The 9879-nt window shown below is 42.4% G+C and overlaps 1 protein-coding gene across 1 annotated transcript; it reads left to right on the top strand.

The window, feature by feature from the left end:
• Positions 1–3843: 3843 nt before the first annotated feature.
• Positions 3844–9845, top strand: LOC120058213. The gene is made up of 5 exons (XM_039006706.1): positions 3844–3973; positions 5385–5452; positions 5975–6311; positions 6820–7149; positions 7357–9845. The coding sequence occupies exons 3-5, from the start codon at positions 6039–6041 to the stop codon at positions 7804–7806; spliced, it is 1053 nt and encodes a 350-aa protein (XP_038862634.1). The 5' UTR covers positions 3844–3973; positions 5385–5452; positions 5975–6038; the 3' UTR covers positions 7807–9845.
• Positions 9846–9879: the final 34 nt, after the last annotated feature.

Here is a 9879-nt window from a genome sequence, read left to right as displayed (position 1 = left end):
AGGAACGACCTGTGACCCTGATTTCCTTTACTTTGATCCTCCTGGAAGTAGAGCCACAGAAATCAACACACTATAGCCTACAGAATACTACATATCCAAACCGAACATTAAGTGTACAGTGCATTCGGAAAGTATTCAGACCCCTTGACATTTTCCACATTTTGTTATGTTACAGCCTTATTCTAAAATGGATTATATTGTTTTTTTTCCCCCTCATCAATCTACACACAATACCCCATAATGATAAAGCAAAAACAGTATTTTAGAAACGTTTGCAAATGTATAAAATAAAACTGAAATATCACATTTCCATAAGTATCCAGACCCTTTATTCAGTACTGTGTTGAAGAACCTTTGGCAACGATTACAGCCTCAAGTCTTCTTGGGTATGACGCTACAAGCTTGGCACACCTGTATTGGGGAGTTTCTCCCATTCTTCTCTGCAGATCCTCTCAAGCGCTGTCAGATTGGATGGGGAGTGTTGCTGCACAGCTATTGTCAGGTCTCTCCAGAGATGTTTGATTGGGTTCAAGTCCGGGCTCTGGCTGGGCCACTCAAGGACATTCAGAGACTTGTTCTGAAGCCACTCCTGCGTTGTCTTGGCTGTGTGCTTAGGGTTGTGGTCCTGTTGGAAGGTGAACCTTCGCCCCAGTCTGAGGTCCTGAGTGCTCTGGAGCAGGTTTTCATCAAGGATCTCTCTGTACTTTGCTCCATTCATCTTTGCCTCGATGCTGACTAGTCTCCCAGTCCCTGCCGCTGAAAAACATTCCCACAGCATGATGCTGTCACCACCATGCCTCACCGTAGGGATGGTGCCAGGTTTCCTCCAGATGTGACGCTTGGCATTCAGGACAAAGAGTTCAATCTCATGGTCAGGTGCCTTTTGGCAAACTCCAAGTGGGCTGTCATGTGCATTTTACTGAAGATTGGTTTCCGTCTGGTCAGTCTACCATAAAGGCCTGATTGGTGGAGTGCTGCAGAGATGGTTGTCCTCCTGGAAGGTTCTCCCATCTCCACAGAGGACCTCTGCTCTGTCTTAGTGACCATCGGGTTCTTGTTCACCTCCCTGACCAAGGCACTTCTCCCCAGATTGCTCAGTCTGGCTGGGTGGCCAGCTCTAGGAAGAGTCTTGGTGGTTCCAAACTTCTTCCATTTAAGAAAGATGGAAGCCACTGTGTTTTTGGGGACCTTCAATGCTGCAGAAATGTTTTGGTACCCTTCCCCAGATCTGTGCCTCGACACAATCCTGTCTCAGAGCTCTACGGACAATTCCTTCGATCCCATGGCTTGGTTTTTGCTCTGACATGCACTGTCAACTGTGGGACCTTTAACGGCTCCCGTGTGGCAGCGGTCTAAGGCTCCCGGGTGGCGCAGTGGTCTAAGGCACAGCATCTCAGTGCAAGAGGCGTCACTGTAGTCCCTGGTTCGAATCCAGGCTGTATCACATCCAGCCGTGATTGGGAGTCCCATAGGGTGGCATACAATTGGCCCAGCGTTGCCCGTCATTGTAAATAAGAATTTGTTTGTCACTGACTTGCCAGGTTAAATAAAATAAAAAATAATAATACATCTCAGTGCTAGAGGTGTCACTACAGACCCCAGTAGACATGTGTGCGCCTTTCCAAATCATGTCCAATCAATTTCATTTACCACAGGTAGATCCAATCAAGTTGTAGAAACATCAAGGATGATCAATGGAAACAGGATGCACCTGAGCTCAATTTCGAGTCTCATAACAAAGGGTCTGAATACTTATGTAAATAAGGTATTTCTGTTTTTTATTTTTAATACATTTGCAAACATTTCTAAAAACCTGTTTTCATTTTGTCATTATGAGGTATTGTGTTTAGATTGAGGGGGAAAAAATAATTTTATCAATTTTAGAATAAGGCAAAGGGGTGGAGTCTGAATACTTTCCGAATGCACTGTATAGTTTTGGTCTATGTCTTTCATATACCTGTTTTACAGTTCAATTGTGTAGTTTATTGATTTCTCTATAGGCTACAACCTTATGTTACTCTTGTGAATAACATTTCCTTTTTTTTTTGTCCCTGAGCATTAATATTATTATTAGCTACTGCATTAGTATTTAGTTATTAGGCCTATGATTATGATAATTAGTATTTCTATTATTATCGAACTAAGAAATTAAATAGGCTTATGGAATAATATTGTGGTGTAAACTTGTGTTTTGCTTTTTATAAAAACACTGTTGCTCATCCCATCACACACTATTATAACAAAAAACCCAGCCAGTGCCAACACCGTGGCCCGGTGTCCTCGAAGTATCCCACTAACGAATACTATATACACACGCGACACGACCGGACTCAATAAATAGACAAAGTATTTCGCTCACCTACTCAGCAACAGACCCTCAAGTCGTGACGTGGAAAACCGAGGCTCATCGAGCGTTTTAACCCTGGTCCCGGAGACCGGAGCTTTCTATTCGCTACTCACGCACGCGTCTCATATCGGCGCTGTTGCTGGGCTGGTAAACTGCGGGTGTTGTTGCACGGTGCATTTAAACACTTGTCTGTCTGTCGGAGTTAAGGAATTAACCGTTAAGTGTCAAAGGATGAAATAACATAGGAAGTTAAAGACTTTATTATAAAGACAATGAGCATGTTGGTTTTAAAGGGTTAACCTGAATTATTTATGTTTTAATATCAGTTTTCATCAACACTAGCAGCTTGTTCACGATCATCATCGCGCAAGGCACAGATCGAGAGGAGTTTAGGAACTCGCGATCAAGAAGTATGGGATGTTGTTTTGATAGCCAGCGCCCGTCACTCCACACAGAGACAAGAGGGCAATATAAAAAAAGAAGCGAAATGTCTGTAAGGAAATAATATCCAAATAACACGGCATTCTTTTATAATAAACACATCCAATAAAATAAAATAAATCCATCCCTATATGGATGTTAGGCTACCTATGGCGATAAATAGGTTACATTTCATTATGTTTCCTTTGAGGCAAGATGGGGACGCTACCTATGGCGATACATAGGTTATATTGCATTGTTTCCTTTGAGAGAAAAAAATACGTTTGAAGTTGAATTTGTTGCAGCAGACCATACTACTCTTGAGAAATAATATTATACACACAGACAGAGCAGGACGGAGTCGGACTTTAAAGCATTTCATTACTCTCACAAACTTGAATAGTGTACAGTGTGGCCCTCACGCGCATAAAGAAAACGGTCCCCAGACATAGAGATAAATACCGGAGAATAATAGAAGCAAGCCTATATAAAAAACGTAAAATAAAAACCGATCTATTATTGGATACAAAACGAGCCAATATTCCAAGCAGAGTTGCTTTCTTTATTCCTTTCACAATATCCTATAACTGAACATAAATTATACATAGCCTATATTGTCGCCTAATATTTGTGAGAAAAACTTTCCTTAGACATTCTAAAATATTCTTGCATAAGTGTATTTTTTTATATTTTTGTTAGAGCCAGAGACTGTTTAATAAAACATGTTCTTGTTCTCTCTGTTTTATTTCCGACTAGAAATGGGTTGCCAAGCATTGCATCATTCCTTTCATGTGACTCCCTTACGCCCCAAATTCGTCCTGGCTGCATTACATCTTCACGTCACACAAACTACCCAGACTGGAGACAACCCAGTCTCTTTAAAGCCCGCCTTTACTGTAGAATAGAATTACCAATTGGATGTCGTCAAGCAAAATAATTTAGCGCGTAGATTACTATTGTACCACCTGGTTGTCAGTCATTTCATCATCAGCTAATGGGCTTCGGTTAAGTAAAAACAAAAAAAAACTTCCCGTCGAGTTCGGTTGGCGTCACCATATATAAAGATCACCGGGAGTTCCCGAAAAAATCACATTCAGTATCCTAAGCCGAACAATGGTTAACATGAGCTATCACCAATCTCAACTAAAATATATACACAGTCCGAATCCAAGACAGGCGAGAAAGCGAAATAATAAAAGAAAAAGGGTAAGTGAATTTTATTCTGTATAGTTTTTAAAAAGTTGTTGATTGTCTTTTAGGGACTTCTATAAGGAGTTCTCATTTTAATTTGGCAGCTGATCGTCTCTCTGGTTTCCCCTTTTGGAAAAGAATGTGAATGTTGTTTGGCAACTTTCCCCATGTCTGTTTTAGGACAGCAGTTGCTGTGTGCAATTATAATTGACATTTGTTATATTTTTATCCAAGATTGAGGGGTACATTTATCTGTATATTTGACTTTGACCCCCAAGTGGCGTTCTCTCTGCCACGAGCTCTCTCGCTCTCAGAAGTTTGACATAACAGAGACAGCTGAGCTGTCAAACGTTTACGTAACGTTTTACAAAGTTTTGTTTCGGTTTTATAAACTTATTATTTACTGTTATCAACGTTCAGGCTTTTGTTTGATCAAATCTATAAGATGTCATTGATCCAGACATTATATTTGTTTTGTTAATAGCCTATTAAATAACAAAAATAAACACTTATTTGTCTTGACAGAATAAGATCGCATGGCTATTTGGAGTGGACTTTTCATTAGAACAGTATAGAACGCTTTTCATTGTCTCATCCCGGTGTTTGTACCAGTGGAGGTGTCCGTTTTCACGCAGGCTTTTGTTTCGCCCCGTCCTGTACTCTGATTCCATGACGTAATGCCTTGGCTTGGAGAACGAGCGCAGCCTTCCACACCACATCCGAGAAACACATTTAGCCTGCAGTTGCATAAATATCACCTTTCTGAAAATGTATTCTTCAAAGAATACACGATAGAAATATATAGATACTCTTCATAAAAGTATTTGCCAAGAATTGGGCTGCATTTATGGATGAATGTCTACTTGTCTATGTCATGCAAGCTGTGTTGTGGTCACAGGTTATTTCCCGTCCACCAAGTGTTTTTTTTATTAAAGTACCTTTAACTATTTAATGTCAACGATAAAACTCTATTTTTAGAAAAAAAAAAAAGATATGTTGCATGTTGGGAAGATTGCATGTCGAAATCTATTTTTTCTTTTTCATGAGCTTGTGTAAATCGAAATCAAGGATGTTTTGATCGAAATAGAATTCATTTTGGACTCCCTACGGAGGAGCCCTCCGGAGTGACCGTTTTTTTTGATGATTTTCCACACATATATTTTATTTTACCAGAACATGTGAAGCCATTGTCAAGTTATTGTATTCATTTAATCCACATAAAATCCGTTTTATCGGCCTGCATTCAACCATTTTTAACAGTGCATTGTCAGGTTGTTTATCAAGTTGAGTGCCTCAGCTATATTTTCAGTAGACATCTGTCTGCTGTTATAAAATATACATTTATGTTCCTTTAAGCACATTCTAACATCTCGACACACTGTATTGAAAAATCGTTGTATTAATTAATTCCATATATTCTTTCTAGACTTGTTGTTGGGACAAATTATCGCCAACGACCAACTGCCAGACTTGATCATAAGAGACTTTCAGAAGGTGAATTGCGTTTCCTCATTCCTTCTGTTGATTTCACTGAGTGTTGGATGACAAGTTAACCTCATTATACTTATACCAATGCATTTCTTTTCAAGATTTTAACTTGATAATGTTTGAAATTAAGTCATCACTACAGCGCATGTTTTTGACAATAGAATTCTATATAAAAGACATTGGTTTGTGCAGTAGACCCATTTGTCCACTAAGTGCCACTATTTGACCATTTAGTGAAAAAGTGTCCGTTTTCAAACAATATAGAAATTACAATACCGGTACTTTGTTCAATTGCTTATTTTCCTTCAACTCTTGATAATGTACTAACGTAGCTGTGCAATAGAACAGTCTCTCTTACATAAAGCTTTCTCCTGAGTAATTTGTATATCGATCCCGATGCCTAGCGTACTGTAGAGAAACCACATAACCGTTCATGCAGAAGATATATTAAATAATTATTTCATCATTCAAAAAACGGAACCCTCCTGTCCGGACATTATTCCAAAACCGTCTCCTCTCCATCTCCAGTCCTGGTCCAGTGTGTTCCAGCGTGTGGAAGACTATCGGTGTCGACTGAGTGACGGAGCGAAAGATGACTGCCGAGTGGCTTCACCTGCCCCCTCCGTACCCCCCAGGTGTGGGACCGCTGTGTGGTGCAGAGTCGTACCCCCCCGGTGTGGGGCCGCTGTGTGGTGCAGAGTCGTACCCCCCCGGTGTGGGGCCGCTGTGTGGTGCAGAGTCGTACCCCCCCGGTGTGGGGCCGCTGTGTGGTGCAGAGTTGGAGGCGTGGTATGAGGACCTGCAGGATATACTGGGATCAGACGGGGGCGGGGCCAAACTGGCGCGTGCCCCTCCCTGCTCTGAGGTCAGTTGAGATTTAAAAAAAAGTTTTGATCAATATGGATTGATCTATCAGCGATGATTGATTGATTGATGATCGTCGATGTGTTTTGGCTTTTGAATCAGTTGTTGGTTTGTTCATCTTCTCTGTTTCATGATGCAACTCTTTCCAGTGCTGATGTAAGAAGCTCGTTCCACATAACCATTCCCTAACGTACACACTTTCCTCTTCTCTGTCCTTTCGCCTCTTCTCTGTCCTTTCGCCTCTTCTCCCTCTCTCGTTCTCTTCTTCACCCTCTCTCGTTCTCTTCTCTTCTCCCTCTCTCGTTCTCTTCTCCCTCTCTCGTTCTCTTCTTCTCTCGTTCTCTTCTTCCCTCGTTCTCTTCTTCTCTCGTTCTCTTCTTCTCTCGTTCTCTTCTTCCCTCGTTCTCTTCTTCTCTCGTTCTCTTCTTCTCTTCTCCCTCTCTTCTTCTCATTCTCTTCTCTTCTCCCTCTCTCATTCGCTTCTCTTTCTTCCCTTTTATTTTCTTCAGAAGGAGCCGGAGTTCCTAGATGTTCTGGAGAGCTGTTCCCTGACATGGCTGACAGACGGGGTGGGAGTGGGTGTCGGGGGGGAGGCGTGGGACGGAGGTGAGGGGGTCCAGAGGGTCACGATCCCGGAGGAGCCTCCTACCCATCCACCCCACCACATCTCCTCCAACACCTCCCGTCCGAGTCCAGCTGAGGAAAGGGCAGAGAGGCAGGGGGACAGAGAGGGAAGGAGGGATGGAGAAAGAGGTGGCTCTGGAGGAGGGGACCTGTTGCCCCCAGAGTTCTTTGAGTTGCTGAACGAGGGAGGGGTGGGCATGGTGGAGACAGGAGGGGTGGGCATGGTGGAGACAGGAGGGGTGGGCATGGTGGAGACAGGAGGGGTGGGCATGGTGGAGACAGGAGGGGTGGGCATGGTGGAGACAGGAGGGGTGGGCATGGTGGAGACAGGAGGGGTGGGCATGGTGGAGACAGGAGGGGTGGGCATGGTGGAGACAGGAGGGGTGGGCATGGTGGAGACAGGAGGGGTGGGCATGGTGGAGACAGGAGGGATCATGGTGAGCGGTAGCTACCACCATCATCAGCTTCATCATCACTCCGACAATCTCCAACAACCTGAGTCTCCCTCCGCCAGCGAGGAGGAAAACACCTGCGTCCCAGACTCTCCCTCCTGCTCTTCCTCCGCCTCTCCGTCCACCTCTCTCAACTGCTCTCCTCCTTCCTCTCCTACTAGCACCTCGTTCTCCTCGTCTCGGCAGGACAAACGCAAGAGGGGCAACTCTCTGTCCTTCCCTTCCTCCGGCTCACACTCATCCTCCTCTTCCTCTTCTGTGAAGAAGAGCAGGAGAGAGAGGGATCAGGAGAACGAGAGGAAGGTGCAGGAGCTGACAGATCAGAACGAGAGGTTGAAAGCAGAGATAGACAGACTGGGAGAGGAGGTGCAGAGGACACGCCGAGCCCTGATAGAGAGACTAGTTAACACCAGGAAGTGAGGGAGGAAGGAAGACAGAAAATGAGCATTTGGAATAGCAAGTTGGCGGTGAAGAGTTTAACACGGTGGTGACTTTGAAATGCATTTTAAGACAGCGTTAAAGAGAGAAACCAAAAGATATGTTTTAAGAAGAAAGTTAAATTATAATTTTCTGAAAAACTGTATGAGAAAGTAAGAAGAAGAAGATAGATATAAAGAAAGAGCGAGCGATGGAAGAGCAAGTCAAAGGAAAACCACGGAGAGGAAGAACTGTGGCAGACGTAGTGACAGATGGACATACATAAGTAACGGAGGAAAAGGTTCAGAAGGTGGATGGGTCATGTTCTCTGTTGAGAGGTTACAGTGTACTGTATCTACATGTAGGGCCGGGTGTCAGGAAGAATCTTTCAAATAGATGGGTTAACTAACGTAGAATGATTGGGTCGTTTAGATTATTCAGTCATGTGTAGAGTTCAGTATGAAGTACGGATGGGTTAGATTCAATTAACCCGATTGGGGCCTTTGATTCCAAAATGAAGGAATTGATTCGGAAGCATCTACCTATGAAGATTGTGAACCAACACCTATCCCAAGCGTTGCATGGGTCACGTTCATTAAGCATCAAATGGAAAGAAACAAAGTTGGACTACATGGACAAAAAAACAACATATGTTTAGTTCTGTTGCAAAACATTTTAAAACGTTTTCTGTTGCGTGCCCTAATGAATGCGGTTCTGATTGGGCGTTTTGCTCGTTAAGCCTAGTGAAGTGATTTGATCAAAATTACGGCTAATTGAAAAAACAATTCAAGTGATTTTTTTCCATTGCTAGGAGTTATTGATTGGGGGTTTGGTAGGAATTTTTATTGATCGGACTCAGAAACCATCAACAAGTGATTCTGACAAACTTGTGTTGGTCTCATTCCTAGTATGACGGTAGTGAGGACTAAAACAAGGAGAGTGCATTTCATTGTCACGGCATCCTTTAAACTTGACAATGCGAAGCCTACCTTTGTTTCACTGGGAAGCAACCATGAAACGTAGCTAAAATTGTTTGAATACCAGGCTATCCCTTATCCGCCAACCTCAAATCTAAGATTAATCCTAAAGACTGCAGAGGCCATCAGAGATAATATTTCTTGTCCAGTTTGTGGAGTAATATAGAGCTCAGGAAAGTTTGTCAGTCAGTAACTCAGTACTTATATAAGCCGCTACGGCTTTACTGTGCGTGAATAGTTTTACACCGAGAACGTGGATAGTTTTACACCGAGAACGAGGATAGTTTTACACCGAGAACGTGGATAGTTTTACACCGAGAACGTGGATAGTTTTACACCGAGAACGTGGATAGTTTTACACCGAGAACGTGGATAGTTTTACACCGAGAACGTGGATAGTTTTACACCGAGAACGTGGATAGTTTTACACCTAGAACGTGGATAGTTTTACACCTAGAACGTGGATAGTTTTACACCGAGAACGTGGATAGTTTTACACCTAGAACGTGGATAGTTTTACAGCGAGAACGTGGATAGTTTTACAGCGAGAACGTGGATAGTTTTACACCTAGAACGTGGATAGTTTTACACCTAGAACGTGGATAGTTTTACACCTAGAACGTGGATAGTTTTACACCTAGAACGTGGATAGTTTTACACCTAGAACGTGGATAGTTTTACACCTAGAACGTGGATAGTTTTACACCTAGAACGTGGATAGTTTTACACCTAGAACGTGGATAGTTTTACACCGAGAAAGCTAATCTTTTTCTATCAAATTGACTGAATTTAGTGGTAGTAATATTTACAATGTAGAGCTCTACCCTGATTCACATATATATATATTTTATATACTCCTGTATTATACCGACACAGTTCTACTGAAATAAAACCTTTACTGTACCCATATTGATTCACGATTTTACTGTAAACGATGTATCGGTTAGCGGTTGAATTAGAGGAACACTAAAGTGCTTGTCTTTTATTTTTGTTAAATTACAAGGAAACATTGTATTTACTTCGCTATTGTATGTTTAGAGTTGCAAATAAAATCCTTTAAAACCATTTTAGTGTCTCGGAATGTCTATTTGATTGAAAT

This window comes from Salvelinus namaycush, chromosome 2 (genome assembly GCF_016432855.1).
Source record: "Salvelinus namaycush isolate Seneca chromosome 2, SaNama_1.0, whole genome shotgun sequence".
NCBI classification, from domain to species: domain Eukaryota; kingdom Metazoa; phylum Chordata; class Actinopteri; order Salmoniformes; family Salmonidae; genus Salvelinus; species Salvelinus namaycush.
This window is presented reverse-complemented; position numbering and strand designations above follow the sequence as displayed.

What these genes read in the sequence shown, in the direction of transcription:
- LOC120058213 (XM_039006706.1), top strand. Translation starts at nt 6,039, where the DNA reads ATGACTGCCGAGTGGCTTCACCTGCCCCCTCCGTACCCCCCAGGTGTG. An exon ending in GTGCCCCTCCCTGCTCTGAG is followed by an intron (nt 6,312 to 6,819) that starts GTCAGTTGAGAT and finishes TATTTTCTTCAG; the next exon opens with AAGGAGCCGGAGTTCCTAGA. An exon ending in GCATGGTGGAGACAGGAGGG is followed by an intron (nt 7,150 to 7,356) that starts GTGGGCATGGTG and finishes GGCATGGTGGAG; the next exon opens with ACAGGAGGGATCATGGTGAG.